Below are 18,043 nucleotides of genomic sequence, written 5' to 3' on the forward strand. Positions count from 1 at the left end.
TGATCTAGACATACCAGATCTCAAATTGTATTGTAAAATGATAATTATCAAAACAATCTGGCACTGGATAACAGAATGGTATACATGATACTGTAGTGAGCAACCACAGTAATCTAGATATGATAAACCCAAAGAAATAAGTTTTTGGAACAAAAACTCATTATTTGATAAAAAATTTCTGGGAAATTTGGAAAACAGTATGGCAGAAATCAGATATAGAGGGACATCTCATACTGTATACCAAAACAAAGTCAAAATGAGGACATGATTTACACATAAAAGATGACACCATACACAATTTAAGAGAGCATTATGAATAAGGGAAGAATTTAGGACCAAAGAAGGCATAGGGAGCATTATAAAATGTAAAATAGTAATTCTGATTATATAAAATTAAAGTTTTTACATAGACAAAATAAATGCAATTAAAATTATAAGGAAAACAGAAAACTGGAAAATTTTTTTTTTACAATAAGTATCTCTGATAAAGGCGCCATTTCTCAACTATGTAGAGAACTGAGTCAAAGTTATAAAAGTATAATTCATTTCCCATTTGACAAATGGTCAACGGATATGAACAGGTTATTGTCAGATAAAGAAATCAAAGCAATCTGTAGTCATGTGAAAAAATGCTCCAAATCACTATTGATTAGAGTAATGCAAACTAAAACAACTCTGAGGTACCACCTCACCTATCATAGTGCTAATATGATATAAAAAGAAAATGTTAGCTGTTGCAGGGGATGTGGGAACATTGGGGCACTAATACATTGTTTATTTTTTTAAAATAACTTTTTATTGACAGAACCCATGTCAGGGTAATTTTTTACATTATCCCTTGCACTCACTTCTGTTCCGATTTTTCCCCTCCCTCCCTCCCCCCCCTCCCCCAGATGGCAAGCAGCACTAATGCATTGTTGATGGAGTTGTGAGCTGATCCAAACATTTTTGAGATCAAATCTGGAACTATGCCCAAAGGGTTATAAAACCATGCATCTTCTCTTATCTAGTAATAGCACTGTTAGGTCTTTATCTCAAAGACAGCCAAAAAAGGGAAAAGGAACAATTTCTATAAAGAAAAATATAGCTCCTTTTTGTGTTGGCTAAGAATTAGAAATCAAAAGGATGTCCTTCAAATGGGGAATGATTAACAAGCTGTAACATATGATTGTAATGGAGTATTTTGTACTGTAAGAAATGACAAGCAGGATGATTTCAGTGGACAGACTTAGATGAACTGATTGATAGTGAAACAGGAGAACGTTGTATACAGTAACAGCAACATTGTGTGATGATCAGCTATAATTAGCTTAGCTCTTCTCAGCAATGCAATGATCCAAGACAATTTCAAAAATTAATGATGAAGTACTCTCCTCCTTTAAAGGAAAAAAAACTTATATTGATTGAATACAGACTGAAGCATGCTACTTTTAATTTTTTCTTTCATTTTTTTCTTTTATCTTGTACAAAAATAACTAATATGGAAATGTTTTACATTATGGCACATAAAAAGACCGCTGGAAAAATATATATTTGATGAGTCAAGACAATATTTGGTGACTTTCAAGTACTTTCAAGTCCTGTTCACATAAGACCTTTTCTTTTCGTTTTTTTATTTAATAGCCTTTTATTTACAGGTTATATGTATGGGTAACTTTACAGCATTAACAATTGCCAAACCACATAAGACCTTTTCTAATCACCTTCAGTTATTCAAGCTTTCTACATATTGAAATGTTTTTTTTAGTTTTTATAGCTTTATACATACTTAATATTTACCTATATGTCTATATCCCATATTCCCAGGTAGAATGCAAGCTTTTTGAAAGCAGATTTTTTTAAAATTCTATTTTTGTATACCCAATGCCTAGCTCTAGTAGCTGCTTAATAAATAGTTGTTTAATTGAGTTGGCAAGAGTCATTTAATAACTTTTAATTTAATTAGAATCCAGAATGTTAGAAAGGAACTTGTTTAGATAATTGACAATGGCCTTCCTTGCAAAAAATGGGCCAGACTAGAAGACCCAGGATGATTGGGTTCCTGAGTGTCCCAAAACTCTGGGGTAGGATTTTGGCATGCCCTCTTCCCAGCAGGCTTCCACACCTAACCAGTGGAGCAGAAAACTGAGCTTCTCCTTGGACCAAAATTTCGTGGTATAAAAACTCTTGGGAGCTCATTACTTGGGTCAGTGATGGCAAGGACAATGCACTTTCATTAGCTCTTGAGTCATGTGGGAGTTCAGAGGGCTTGTCTATCTCTTTCCTAAGTTGTACCACTTTACTTTGGAAGGAGTCATTATTCAGGATGCCCGAGGATATCAGAGTGAGGGTGAGATGACTTTTGGATCATCTGTTGGTTCCAATCAGTTTCACAAGTAAGTATTGGGTCCCTATTGAGCTTTTAGCACTATAAAACTCAGGACAGTTTTTGGTTTTGTAAACAGAGACTTTCTAGCCCATATCCTCCTTGGAACTGGATTTCTTAATTTGGTAATAGAGAAGGGAAGAAATATTTTTTCACAGAGTGACTGCTCCTCTAAGAGCTCCTTTGTGACCTCCAGGCATCTGATGCCCCTTGAAATAGAACCAAAGTATGGGGATGTAATAGGGCAAGAAGTGAATAGGAACCAAAAATACCTTGAAATTTTGCAATTTTTTCATAAGTCAGGGTCTTTGAACCTCCATCATTCTTGGTTGTATATATTCCCTTGCTATTATATAATTAGATATATGCTAGAACATACTCAGGTCAATTGAATTGATTCAGAAACTGGATCCCAAGCTGCATAGCCTTCTTTTTATTATTAATAAATATAGGGACAGGAAAAATGATAGGAATAATGATTTCGTGGGTTTAGGGAACTCTCATCTAGATAGAAAATTAGTAATGCAGCTTGGTACCTTCCAGGGGATAGTCTTGGAGAACTAATTGCTTAGAGCACTGGGAGGTCATGACTTATTTGCCCAAGACCATCTAGCCTGTATGCTGGAAGCAAGCTGACTCTCTTCCCACTATGATATATATATGCCTATTATTCATGCCTAGTATAATAATATACATATCCTTAATATGCCTATTATTCATATCTGAGCCAATGACACAAATCTGTAAGGTTCACAAAGTACATTAGAAACATTATCTTATTTAACTTTCATAACAACCCTGTTTAATAAGTGCTGTTATTATAATACCCATTTTATAGAAGGAAAAGTAAAGGTGAGGGGAGATGAAATGGCTTCCTCAGAATCACATATGTAGTGAATAGTAAAATACACAGGTGGGATTTGAACCCATTATTCCTGAGTCCTAATTCAGAGCTTTAATCTATTTTGTACTTGTTGATTCTTCTATGTTGTGCCCCATTCTCTCTTTTTAAAACCAGACCAATAGCTTAGAGCTCATACTTTGTAATCTCAGAGAGTTGTTGGGGGCACAGGGTTATATACCAGTAGGTGTCAGCTATAGGATGTGAATCAAAGCTTTCCTGATGCCGATACCAGCTCTCTCTCTCTACGATGCCATTCTGCTTTGCACATAAAACCTGACTGACGACCCATCTCACTTCATGCAGAAAGTGCCCTAAGCCTTTTCCTTTCTCGAAAGCCTATTTGGACAGCTGATCATTATAAGAAATGATTTAATATCCTACTTAAGGAGGAAGAGGAAGGTTAACACAAGTTCTTTTTCTCCCTTTCCTCCCCCTCTATTCCTTGTCACATCTCACACTTTCTTCTCTTTCCCTCCTATTCCACAAGAAATGACAAAACTTCTGTTCCCTAAACCCACGCCCTAACTCTGTGCCTTTGATCACGTTTCCTCCTGCCTATTCCAAGGGATTGCTCCAGTGGCCTTCTGTTCTGCTGCCTCCTCTATTCAGTTTTCATCTGTCAGTCTTTCCTTCTCTATCAGATTATGCATATGATCATATACACATGATTATGCATTCAGTGTTCCCCATTGCCTCCCAAAAGGCTTTCTTTGATTCTTCCACTCCATTATACAATCATCATCTTCCCATTCTTCACTGCTAAATTTCTTAAAGATCTATCCAGGGATATGCTGACAGCATCTCAAGTCAGGGCTTGATTTATTGTTTTTTGATTGTCTAGATTAATAAAGTTGAGGAGATGTGATAATAATGCAGATCATTAACCCCTAAATATGTAATGTATATATATATATATAACTATATCTATATATATGTATTTATATATATTTGGAGAGTCAAGTGTTAAACATTTACCACAATCCTTCTACTTTGCTTCTTCTTACTCCTAAACCATTCTCAGATTAGGGTTTCTCTCCCAGGATATCATACTCCATATGAAGCTTAAGGAAGAGTATGATTGCACATGGGATGCTTCTCAAAACAGCTTACATTAGCATTTGTTCTTTTGGCTATCATGTCATCCTAAAGGCATGCATTGCGCTTATACTGCACTGAAATCTTCAGATCTTCATCATAGGAATTGCTTTTACATGCCTTTTTCTTTCCTTCCTTCCTTCCTTCCTTCCTTCCTTCCTTCCTTCCTTCCTTCCTTCCTTCCTTCCTTCCTTCTTTCTTTCTTTCTTTCTTTCTTTCTTTCTTTCTTTCTTTTTTCTTTCTTTCTTCCTTCCTTCCTTCTCTCTCCCTCTTTCTTTCTTTCTTTCTTTCTTTCTTTCTTTCTTTCTTTCTTTCTTTCTTTCTTTCTTTCTTTCTTTCTTTCTTTTTCTTTCTTTTCTCTCTCCCTTCCTTCCTTCCTTCCTTCCTTCCTTCCTTCCTTTCCTTCCTTCCTTCCTTCCTTCCTTCCTTCCTTCCCCCTTCCCTCCCTTCCTTCAATCTTCCTTCCTTCCTTCCTTCTCTTTTCCTTCCTTCCTTCCTTCCTTCTCTCTCTCTCTCTTCCTTCCTTCCTTTTCCCCCTTTTCTTCTTTCTTTTTTGTAAATTTTTAATTTATTTTAAACTTAAATACAGAACAAGAAAAGAAAAAAAATATTGCCATGTACACAGCAGAACATGGGAGAAGATTCAACATAAAACAATGAATTTCCATTTCAGGAAAATTTACATATTACACAATGATTTTCAAAATTGTCCAGCCTTTCTTAGCTTCCTTTTAGGTTTTCTTTTGTTTTCTGCTGTGGATTTTATATCATTTTCTCCTCCTCCTTCTCCTACCCCACCCTAAAGAAGGCTACAATTAATATATACAGACATATACACATATACATAGATATCTATAAACATACAAACATATGTACACACATAAAGTCATATACATATGTAAAACCATTCTATGCATATCTCTTTCTGTGGGGAGTACATAGCATCTTCCTTCATGGATTCAAATCTTTCCATGTTTTTCTAAATCAACCAGCTCATCATTTCCTATAACCCCACCCCATAACATTCTATTTGAGAGACTATGAGAGTTTCTTCCCAATTTTCTGCATTTCTTCTATTCTTGGCTATATTAGTTTTATTTATACAGAAAGTTTTAATTAAAATAATCTATATTATTCATTTTACACTTCAGCAATACTCTCACCTTATAAGATAGTTTAATGTCTAATCCTGCTGAGCCATGCTTTTTTGAATTTGGTTTTCTAAACCCTGATGTGGAATTTTATAATAAATATACATTAAATTTAATCTTATTTGATTCTGCCCATTGGTTTAGCTTGTTTTAGAGCTGAACTGTCATCTGCCGACAAGCACGTTACCATCTGCACATCTGATAAGCATGCTATCTCTGACTTTGTACTAAGTGCAAAGATATTTAATAGCCTTGGGTAAAAAATAGATATTTGGGGCACTTCTTTAGAGACTTCTCTTCAAGTTGACGTTGTTTCATTAATGGTGGTTTTTTGGGTCAGGTCAGTCACTATATTGGCATCAATTAAGCACCTACTATGTGTCCCTCTGCATTGTGCGAAGCATTAGGGATAAAAAGAAAGGCAAAAATAAGTCTCTGCTTTCAAGAAAGTCACAATGAGGAAGAGAAAACATATAAGCAAATATATGCAAATAAGAGATATCAGGAAAAATTGGAGCTGATCTTAGAGGGAAGTTACTAAGATAATGGAGGACTGGAGAAAGTTTCTGGGAGAAAGTGGGACTTTAGAGGGAAGCCAGGAACACTAAGTGGGATCCAGGTGCCACAGTGGATGAGTGCTGGGCCTGGAGTCAGAAAGATATCCTCTTGAATTCAAATCTGGTCTCAGATACTATGTAACCCTGGGCAAGTCACTTGACCCTGTTTGCCTCAGTTTCCTCATCTGTAAAATGAGCTGGAGAAGGAAATGGCAAACCACTCCAATATCTCTGAGAAGAAAACATGACCTTAGTACAATAGAAAAACTAGGAGGTAGAGATGAGATGGGAGAGAATTTAGGCATGGGGGACAGCCAGTGAACATAACCCAATAGGAGATGGAGTGTCACATGAAAGAAAGAGAAAGGGGACTAGTGTCACTTGATCAAAGAGTATGTAAAGAGGCATAAGATATTAGGAAATTAGCTAGGGCAAAATGGGGCAGATTACGAAGGGCTTTTAAAAACAGAGGATTTTATATTTGATCCCAGTGATAGTAGTAGGATATAGCCAAATCTTTGCCTTAAAGATCAGTTTGATAGCTGAGTAGAGGGTGGGTTAGAGTGGGGAGAGAGAAGGCTGGGAAGTCCAGATAGGAAGTCCTGCCTCAGGGCTGGTACAGTGTCAGAGGTGAGAAGCAGGAACATAGGAAAGATTTTATGGAAAAAAGAAAAGAACCTAGATGTTTAAAAATATTTATAGCAACTCTCTTTGTAGTGGCAAAAAAGTGAACATTGCAGGGATGCCCGTCAGGTGGACAATGGCTGAACAAGTTGTGGAATATGCTTGTGACAGGAATATGCTACTGGGCGGTGAGAAATGATGAGTTTGTGGATTTCTGGAAGACATGGATAGGTTGATATGAAATAATGAAGAGCAAAATGAGAAGAAAGAAGAAACAATATATATATATATATATGTATATAGTTAATAGCAACATTGTTTTAAGAAAACTTGGAGTGACTAAATCATTATAAATACCCAAACTACAAAGAACCTGTGAAGGATGACACTATCTTCACCTAGAAAAAGAACTAATAAATAAAAGTATATGTAAAATGGTCCTAAGCAGAGCAAGAAACACATTTGTGACTAATGGTAGCCATCTCTAGAGCAGGTGTGGGGGAGAGGGAAGAAAAAAGGAAAAAAATTACATAACTTTATTACATATTAAAAAGGAATAACAAATTGTACATAAAAGATTTGTAGTTTCATCTACACTCATCTTTTTTGCTTCCTGTTATGGAAATGCTTGTTTTACTTCAAAAATTAAAAATAAAAATAAGAAATGACAGAATGTGAAAACTGACTATGGAGAGTGAGAGGCAAAAGTGGAGGCAGACAGCTGGGATTTGAGCCTAGGGTACTAGGAATGCAGTACAGGGAAGTGAGAAGAAGGGAAGGGTGGAGGGAAAGCTCATGAGTTATCTTTTGAATCAGGTCATTCAAATAGTTCTGAATCTGGCTAATTTATGATCATCTAGACAATATCTATTCTATTTATTCTGTCAAAAGATTTTTAAAATGCTTTGGAAAAATCTAAGTATTCCATGTCTACATCTTTCTGGCTGACATTAGTCTAGTAACCCTGTTATAAAAAGGAAAAGAAGTGAATCTGGTATAATCTGTGCCTCTTGAAGTCATGCTGGCAGTTAGCAATTGCTTTTTCCTTTCTAAATGCATATCAAAAACCCCCTATCTTTGAGAATTATTCCAAAGATTGAAGTCAAATTCACTAGTGAATGGTTTTCTGATTACTTTCCAATTCCTTTCTATGAACAAGGGTACATTCATCCTTTTCCATTTCTGGAGTACCTCTTTTGTTTCCTAAACAACTAACAATTCTAATAATAACTGCAATAATAATAAATTTAATTTATATAATGCTTTTTAAATACATCTATTTATAATCTATTATAATTAATCTATTATATTATCTATTATATTTAATCTATTATATTTATCTATTATATCTATTATAATCTATTATAATTAATTTACAATAATAACATTGATATATAAATTTAATTTTGTGTCATTTAGTTAATGTATATTACTTATATCTTATAATATACTGTTACAAAATATTATTTATATTTATATTATCTAATTATTACATATATGTATTTATAATAGTTTTTCAAAGCTCAGTTCCTAGCACATTGTAGGTGCTAAATAAATGCTTATTGTCTGACTGACTATGTAGACATGATTTCCTTTGGTCTAACAATAGCCACTCAGCCATCACACCTACTACTTCTCAAACACTACCTTCCCGGAGCCCAGCCTGCTGCTGAAGCCTTTCTCTTTCAGGTCACTTTCTACATATCTTGTATATATCAGTTTAAGTACATGTTATCTCCTCTATTAGGATATATGCTCTAGTGTAGTTTGTTAATATTGTTCAGGCATTTTCCAGCTGTACCTGACTCTTCATGACCCCATTTGGAGTTTTCTTGGCAAAGACATGGAGTGGTTTGCCATTTTTTTCTCCAGCTCATTTTACACATGAGGAAATTGAGGCAAACAGGGTCAAGTGACTTGCCCAGGGTCACCCAGCTAGTATCTGAGGCCATATTTGAACTGAGGTCTTCCTGATCCTATGCCCAGTGCTCTATCCACTGCTCCACTGCCTGCCCCTTTTACATGGTAGAGACTATTTTTGTCTCTTTGTATTCCCAGATACACTGGCTATTAAATGGATTGGTCACTCCAGGTCTAGGATCAGTACATCTAAATCAGGTGACTTCAGGGTAGTGGGATTTCCATGCCTCACTTATCCAAGGTTTCTCTTCTCAGCCTTGCTTCTTTCTATCTCTGACATCTTATGTTTATGTTCCATGGTTTCTTCCACCTCTGATGTTCTGTGATCTGTGTCCTAAAATCCTGTGCAGCGCTAACATTTTTTGAGCATTTGCAATGATCAGATCCATTTATGGAGGATTAGTCATACTGGGCAGTGACAGGAATGAAGGAAATAAGGTAAGGAGTCAACCTGTGGGGTGAGAAGGGTCAGTGGATGGAAAGCATCGCTCCACTTGGGTGGATTTGCTTCCATGGAAACTGGCACTTCCCACCTGCATTGCTAATGGCTCTGCAAATGTGGTCGAGGCACAAATTTTCACCGAATGTCAGAGCTGGAAGGGACTTTAGAGAATCTCTAACCCCACTATTTCATTTTACAGATGAAGAAACAGACCCAAAGAAGGGAAGTGAAACATCCAGAGTCACACACAAGTGCATTGCAGGGCTAAGATTAAAACCCATATGACTTGGCTTTCAGTCCTTTTCTATGATATCAAAATGTATCACTGAGAATTAAAAACTACCACTAGGCATCTTTCTTACTGATACCATTTCTTCAGTCTCTTAATTACCTAATGTTCCTTTCTCTAACACTATGTATTATTTCTGCAACAAAGAGTAAATCAGATGGTTAGGTTTTTTTGTTTATTAATTTTAAAAAGAGGAGTGTATTTTAGGATTCAGGAAGACCTACTAGCTATGTGTGATGAATGAAAATCTTGAGAGACAGAATGTCTAGATAAATCAATCTATTAATTACTAATCAACAATCAATAAATTGATAGTCAATGGTTTCTTTCAGCGAATAGAGGGCTGGTAGAAGACCAAATGCTTAAATACCTTTGACAGGTAGAGATCAACCCTGCTTGGTGGACAGAAGCAGGGGGTGGGCATATTAATGAGGAGGTGGGCTGATAGTCTTCAGCTCCTCTGACTGAGAACATGACTTAATTATGAGAATCAGCCACCTCCAGCAATCTGGCCAAAAGGATCCATCTCTATTTAGACTATTCTGGTTGGTTTTTTCCTTCATAAGTTAGGTCACCCTAAAGTCCAAGCATAGGGGCTTATTTCCAAAGGACAAGAACTTATCCAGACTAGATTCTGTTTGCAAGGTCTTCTGGGTAAGATTAAGAAGCATGTATCCAAAGGATTTGGGCAATCTCATCTATCAGCCATGTCCTTCAGAAGCTGGTTGAATGACCATGAGGGTTGGTCTCTGAATGAGGAATAGGAAGGAAAAGCAATCCTAATTTAATAATTGATTATTAATATGACACAATAATATGGCTATTAATATAAGATTAAATAATCATTTCTTTCATGTATGACCTCTGGTACTCATTTAACCCATCTGGTCTCAGATATGCTCTACTAAATCATAGTTTTTTTGGGGTGGGGGGGTAGTTTCCACAATGACAATTTTCCAGAGGGAAAGAACTAGGATGCAACTTTGTCACTGAACTCCTACGTGATCTTGAGCAAGTCGTGTTCTAAATCTTAGCTTCTTTATCTGGAAATCGAAGGATTTGCCTCAAGGGCCTCTGAGGTTTTTCCCAGGAATCCATCTACATCTATGCTTTTTCATGTATAAACATAGGAACTTTACTTCTTTGATGTGTTCATCGCTTCCCCCCTCCCACTCTCCAGTGAATAGTCGGACTGTTCAAGGCGTGTGTTTGGTAAAAGTTAGTAAAAGTTCACATGTGACCCACAACTAATGACGTTCTTATTTCCTCGTACCCTCAGGTAAATTTACACGGTTTTGCTCACTTGAAAACTGTCAAGATCTCATGGAAAGGAATGTCACAGAATTTATTCTGACAGGTCTGTCCCAGAACAAGGAGGTGCAGCAAATATGCTTCTTACTATTCTTACTTTTTTATGCCATCATCATCTTTGGGAACTTCCTTATCATCCTGACGATCAGGGGCAGCACAAATCTGAACTCTCCCATGTATTTCTTCCTCAGTTTCTTATCTTTTGTTGACATTTGCTACTCTTCTGTCACTGCTCCAAAGCTGATTGTAGATTTCCAAGCCAAGGTCAAGACCATCTCCTTTGTAGGTTGCATGGCTCAGCTCTTTGGGGTCCATTTCTTTGGCTGCACTGAGATCTTCATCCTCACGGTGATGGCCTATGACAGGTATGTGGCCATCTGTAAGCCCCTGCACTACACAACCATTATGGACCACAAGGTCTGTACCATATTGATGGTGAGTTCTTGGGTGGGGGGCTTCATGCATTCTATCATCCAGACTCTTCTCACCGTCTGGCTGCCCTTCTGTGGTCCCAATCTGATCGACCATTATTTTTGTGACGTCCATCCTCTCTTGAAGCTGGCCTGCACAGACACTTATGTGGTGGGCGTCATTGTGGTGGCCAATAGTGGGATGATATCCTTGAGCTGTTTCGTCATTCTTGTGGGCTCCTATGCCGTCATCCTGTTCTCCCTCAGGACCCGTTCCACGGAGGGAAGGAAGAAGGCCCTCTCCACCTGTGCTTCCCATGTCATTGTGGTCATTTTGTTCTTTGCACCCTGCATCTTCATCTATTTGCGACCTTCAACCACCTTCACGGAAGATAAAATGGTAGCTGTGTTCTATACCATCATAACCCCCATGTTGAACCCCCTGATCTACACTCTGAGGAATGCCGATGTGAAGAACGCCATGAAAAGGCAGTGGAGCAAGAAAGTGATGGGGCAGAGAAGTAAAGAGCTGAAATGAGACTTTACTATGTTTGTAGCAGCTAAAAGAGGGGTGGCAGAAGAGCTTTCTAGCAATTTTCCTTAAAATTTGCGATTCACATAACCTAGTAATTTTTACTCCTCAAATAAATCTCCCTTGATTTGTAAATTCTTTCAGTTTGTCCTATATTCATTTAATCACCAGTTAGCATTGATAAGCCCTTAGCTGATCCTGCTCAGCAAAGAGCCTCTGGCTTTCCAGAGTGCCATATTCATATCAACTATATGAATGCATGCTCAAGAAATGGAATAATGAGGCTCCTCTTCAGAGAAACAGAAGAACATGAATAAGTGGTATGCTAAGGACAGGATCCACAAATACAATGAATAATACTTAATCACACACAGAATATCTACCAAAGACTGCCTGTCCATTGCTCTCTTAGATTCTGGATATACACAAAATTTTGTAGGATTGATAAGACTCAGGATTTCAGGAAACACATTTAGGAAACTGTAATGTTCTCCTTTAAAATTTAATGTTCTCTGGAAGCGGGTTTCTTGGGGGGCTTTTGGAGGCAGCCTTAGTTTCAGTTCAGTAATCCCCCCAAATGCACCCAGGAGCCAAGTCCAAATCCTTTATTATTGTCTCCTTCACTTGGGGCTTGGCTAGTTTTTCTTAGAGGCCTTCTGTAGTCTTGGTTCCAAGAGCTTAAGCTGCCTTTTCTGGCTTCTGAATCTCCTTGACTGGATCCTGGCTGGGGCTCTGAGAGCTTCTAGTGGGCTTGTCCTTTCTGGCCCTGACAGCTCCCCCTTACATGTCCCACACTGAGTATACATCAATCATTCTATCACTAGGAAACCATTATTTGTTGTAGGATTAAATCAATGCTAAACTAGATTTAACCACTGTCTCCTCAATTCCACTTACTTAGCACCTTGTAAGAATCCTAACAGGAAACGTATCATTTAACTCTGTCTAGTTCCCCGTAGTCACAATTCCTGTGAATGGGAGGAAAGGGGCCTACTTAATAGTTAATAATTAATAACTCATGCAGGGCCCATTTGTGTTGATGATACAAACTCTGGATTCAGAATTGCAGTTCTGCTTAGGGTCTAGGGCTTGGGATCTAGTAGGAAATGGAACTCATGAGAGTTGGTGATTTCTCTGGTCTAGGTCACTGGTAGGGATGCCGAGTGATTTTAGCCTTTGGTATTGTGTGATGAGCAACTGTGAATGACTTTCAGGGGTCCTCAAACTGTCCCTCAGACAGTTGGAGGGCCGGATTATAGTAAAAACAAAACCTTTGTTTTGTGGGCCTTTAAATAAAGACACTTCATAGCCCTGGGTGAGGGGGATAATCGTCCTCAGCTGCCACATCTGGCCCGAGGGCCATAGTTTGAGGACCCCTGATAGCTGTTCTCAGCAATACAGTGATCTAAGACAATTCTGAAGGAGAAATAATGAAAAATGCAATCCATCTCCAGGGAAAAACTGATGGAGTCTGAATGCAGGTTGAAGTATATTTTCCCTGTTTTCTTCTTGTAAGAATACAGGGAAAGGTGTTTTCTTTCCCAGCATGGCTAATGTTGAACTATGTTTTGCATGGTTATGTATGTATGATCTACATCAAATTGCTTGTTTTTTCAATTGAGGAGGCTGGGAGAGAGTGAGGGAGAGAATTTGGAACTCAACAATTAAAAAAAAGAATGTTAAAAATTGCCTTTACAGGTAATTGAGGAAAAATAAAAAATTAAATCATTAACTCTCCATTATTTCATTTGAACTTCACAGACACTTATGTGGTGGGTGTCATTGTGGTGATCAATAGTGGGGTGATATCCTTGAATTGCTTCCTCCTTCTTGTGGGCTCTTATGCCATCATCCTGTTCTCCCTCAGGACCCACTTCTTGGAGGGAAGGTATAAAGCCCTCTCCACCTGTGCTTCCCATGACCTTGAGATAATTTTGTTCTTTGTACCCTGCATCTTCATCTACATATGGTCCTCAAACATCTTCACAGAAGATAAAATGGTAGCTGTGTTCTCTACTTATACAACACCCTTGGGGTAGATGCTATTATTATTCCCACTTCATAGATTGGGAAACTGAGGCAAACCGATTCCCTCGCTTTGAAATTAAACTTTTGTTTGATTCCTGACTCTCCTGTCTCTAGCCTGCCCTGTTTGGTTCTGACCATCTGTAGGTTAGACAGTATCACTTCCATCTGGTTGACAGTATTATTCTCTCCACCAATTAGAAAGTTTTATGCAAATGTACCAGGTGTGAACCCTGGGTTACACATATAAGGAAACTGAGGCAGAAGGAGCAGAGGATGCCTGAGCTATATATTAAAGGAGATTATTCCCTGTTGGCTTACTTGCCATTCCTTGTACTTTATATCCTGCCTTTCTATGTCCCAGGTGACACACATGCCTCAAATGTCTTTCCTCCACCACTGCCACTTGAAATTCCCAGATTTAAGGCCTCAGAGTAGGTTCCACTCTTGTGCTTTCCTCGACCTCCCAGTCCATGTCACCATGAAAGGTACTTTAGATGAAGATCGTTTCTTACTTTCCAGGAAGAGGGTGGACTTGAGCATCCTTTGCCATGCTTAATTCTACCCCCTGGCTTCCAGCTTAGGACTCTCCTTTATTTGCCTTCTTTGCTGGTGGGGGACGGAGAAAAGTCCTAGGCCCCTGACCTGTTAGCTGGGAGGAAAAAAGATTTTCTGTCTTCCAAGAGAGAGTTCTAGCTCCTTGTAGCTTATATTGTCTGAAAAGGTAGAACATATTAAATATTCTATTATTATTAACATTAAATATTAAAAATACATATTATTAATAAAATCCTCCCATTTCTGAACTCCCAGGTGATAATTTTATTCCCCAGGCAAGAAAGAAGGTTTCTCAACAGGCCAAATTTGGGAGACTCCATTTTCTAAAGTTTCCTTCACACCCTTATCATACACTACAAGGCAAAACATTGTCAGGACACAATTAAGATTATGCCATTTTTATCTAGCAGATCATTGTGAACAATGAAAATAATCTATACGAAAAGTTTATTTCTAAAAGAAACGCTTGGTAATGAACCATGCTGCCAGCGCATGAAGCAATAAAACAGGTGGGAGAAAGTGAGAATGGATTCATCCAACTGACATCAGTCATTCGCTCCCATCTGGATCCTCTCCAGAAGCTGAGCATTTAACTGGAAGAAGGTAAAAGCTTCATAAATCCTCATCTGCTAGAAAGTCTCTTCCATCTGTTGCTGCCATTGCTCCCTCTCTCCCACCATTTCTTTCCCACTTTCTCTCTTCAGCTTTTCTTCTATCTTTCTATGGTGACATGAAAAAACTCTTCTTACAAAGGAAAACTCCACTCTTCCCTCTTGATCTCATGGTAGCTTGTGTTCTCCAAGATTCAAGAAAACGGCAACTCCCAGCATCTCTAGTGATTTAGGCCTTCTTCTAAGGAAGCCAGTGCAAATCCCACCAGAATGACCGTTGTTTACTTGTTTGGGGTCATATTATTTACCACTAATCAGTGCAAAATCCTTGAGGTTAAAGGCTGCTGTTTTTATCTTTAGGGCACAAGTGCCTAGTACACTGCCTGACACACAGTAGGTGCTTGATTAATGTTTGTGGATTAAATGGAGGAAGAAAGATTTACTCTTCTTTCATTCTCTTGTTGTCCCTCTTGTCTTGCTTTCTCCTTAGTTTATGTGCCAGTTCTCTCTTCACCCCAGTCAATCTGTTCTTTTCCTCTTTCATTCCTGAATCTGAATAAGTGCCCTTAGATTCCAAGGAAAGTCTCTTTCATATTTGAATCCTTCTCCATCATAGCTCCAGGCTAACTTTCTACTATATTACTCCTTCTAGGGTATAAGCAAATTGGCCTTTGTGTGGTTCCCATGCCCAGTGTTCTATCTCCCACTGCCATCTCTCCCACATATTATTATTTTTTTTTTCCTGAGACATTGGGATTAAGTAACTTGCCCAGGATCACATAGCTAGGACGTGTTAAGTGTCTGAGATTAGATTTGAACTCAGGTCCTCCTGACTTCAGGGCTGGTGCTCTATCCACTGCTTCATCTAGCCACCCCTCATAATGTATTTCTTCCTTACATTCTTTTTGTAGAGTCCATAACTTCCTTCAAAGACCAGCTCAGTTGTTTATTCTTATTGAGACCTTTTCTGATCTAACTGAAATGCTAATTTAGGCTCCTACTGTTTCTCCCTCCTCCTTTCTTCCCTTTTCTCTTCTCTTCTCCTTTCCTCTCCCTTTCCTCCCCCCAAATCCCTTGCATTTACTTTATCTTGGGTTGTGGGAGAAAGCTCCATTCAGACTCAGCTTGGTTGCACCTGTTAAAGGGATAGCAGAGACAATGACCTTGTATCCTAAATTTGACCCATCACTGTGCCTTTAAGCTTTATAGGAAATGGAGAGACTTAATATTTAAAAACTTGTCAATACAACCCTACTCCAGCATTATTGGGTATTATTTAGGCAAGTAATCCTTATCCTTATAATGCTTGTGTTAATTGTCTGTCCCCCAAAAATCATATGGAATGGGAGTCAAGTGCACCTAGAGACCATATCAGTGATACAACTTCCCCATATGCAGAACATGAAAAGCTTGCTACCAGCAGGATCATGATTATGTATAAGGAAATTGCCTTGGAGAAATTGTACAGTATATGTGGACATAGTTACTGATTCTTGTTAGCAGGTTACATGGTTAGGTGGAGCCTTCTTCAGTTAGCTTTGGTTCTCTCTTCACTCCATTTGTGTCTCCTTCAGAGAGTGTCTTCACTTACAGTGTCTAATGAGAGATTATGAGTAATGGGAAAATTTTTCTTCTTATATGAGTCAATATGGATCTTGAGAAATGAGTCCAAGTTGTTGACTTTTTTCCCCCTCAAATTTTTCCCATTCCAGATTGTTATTGAGCCATTTTTTGCTTGCCTGACTCTTTATGACCACTTTGGAGGGTTTTCTTGGCTCAGAGATTGGATTACTTTCAACTTCCTTCTTAATCTCATTTTACAAATGAGGAAATGCCGGGACCATCCTCTTTGCACTATACAGAAGAAGTCATGAAATTGGAATATATTTTTAGTCTAATGCTCTGTTATTTTCTGTTCTATGAATTTATTTTCTCAGCTGCATTGTGTTACCTAATGTCATAGAGTTTGAGAACCAACTAGAATCCTAGAATTTGACGTTTATATGGACAAATATTCCCTCTGAGCTCTGAGACTGCTTTGCAATATGGTGATCTTAGAGAGATGTAATGGGTTGAAGCTCGAGTTGATGCACTGAGGTCCCAAGCACGTGAGGCTAAATAGAAATTGGATGATACTCTATTAATATATGCTTGGAGAAAGAATGCCAACTAATTTTTGTAATACAGTATAGCTCAGAGAGGAAAAGATCTAGTGCTGTCAGCCAACTCTACCCTCCACAGAGACAGAGCAATGTTGTACTAGAATTGGAGGAAAACTCAGAATTCTAAACAAGTAATTGAGTAATTGAAACAGGCATTCAATCTTTCCCAAGTCATTGTTTCTTTGGCAAAATTCCCTCCTGAGGGAGCCAAGGAAGACCTCAGAGAATCTGATCTCCTGATATTAACTTCTGGGTTAGTACATTTTATAAGGCTAGGGCACCTCAGAATTGAAACCAGGCAGGTGAGTTTCTGATGCTATACAAGGTGAAGACCTGCGACTTTATTGCCATCTGTACTTCTTTCTTCCTTCTTAGGAGAAGGGACAAAAGGATTGGTCATGTAATCATGAACTGGATTCCAAATGATTTGTCTGCCCTAGGATACCCTTTGGTTGTTTTCAGAGATCATGAAGTGTCTTGAGATTTGGTGTAGTTGGGTGAAAGCACGTTATAAACTGTGATTCAGCAATAACAATAGCAAAGTTGATTCCTTGGGGAAGGTAAGACTGTCTAGTGGAAAGGGTATTGAATGGAGAGACAGATTCTAGATGGTTGTTGACCATGAATAGTTGGGTGTGTTGAGCAAGGCATTTCTTTCTGAGTCTCATTTCTCCTCTTTGATCAAATGAAAAATTGCACTGAATGATCTCAAAATCCTTTAAAGTTATAACATTGAATGTTTTGTATTATAGGTCCCCTCCAGGGCTGAATTCTACATCCAGTATTTTAAGCAGTGCTCTTCTTTCAGTTCATTACAATAACCATGGGTTTTTACCAAGGCTTTGTTCAGTGTCCAAATGATTTTCAGAATCAACTGTCTAGGATTCCTGAGAATAAGAAAATAAAAGTCAAATTTATCTTGGTTATGTTTTACCCAAGGCTGATTCGTTTCTGTCCCAGAAGGAGAATGGGGGAAATCCCTTTGTCACACAGTCCATTCTCATGCTCGGTTTTTGTTGGGAATCTCAAATGTACATCTTAGATATGCTTTGAAAGGTGTGTTGGTTTCATTCTTTCATGGCTGCCT

The 18,043-nt window shown here is 38.1% G+C and overlaps 1 protein-coding gene across 2 annotated transcripts; it reads left to right on the forward strand.

Moving 5' to 3' along the window:
* The first annotated feature begins 9,040 nt into the window (after nt 1–9,040).
* LOC100933260 (olfactory receptor 4S2-like) lies at nt 9,041–11,643 on the forward strand. Of its 2 annotated transcripts, none has more exons than XM_031941933.1 (2): nt 9,041–9,054; nt 10,679–11,643. In XM_031941933.1, exons 1-2 carry the CDS (start codon nt 9,041–9,043, stop codon nt 11,604–11,606), a joined length of 942 nt encoding a protein of 313 aa, XP_031797793.1. In that variant the 3' UTR covers nt 11,607–11,643. The 2 variants fall into 2 exon arrangements, with proteins under 2 accessions (XP_031797793.1, XP_031797792.1); XM_031941932.1 differs by lacking the exon at nt 9,041–9,054 and adding an exon at nt 10,201–10,214.
* The last annotated feature ends 6,400 nt before the right edge of the window (nt 11,644–18,043 follow it).

The sequence above is a fragment of the Sarcophilus harrisii genome, chromosome 6 (genome assembly GCF_902635505.1).
Source record: "Sarcophilus harrisii chromosome 6, mSarHar1.11, whole genome shotgun sequence".
Lineage (NCBI taxonomy): Eukaryota > Metazoa > Chordata > Mammalia > Dasyuromorphia > Dasyuridae > Sarcophilus > Sarcophilus harrisii.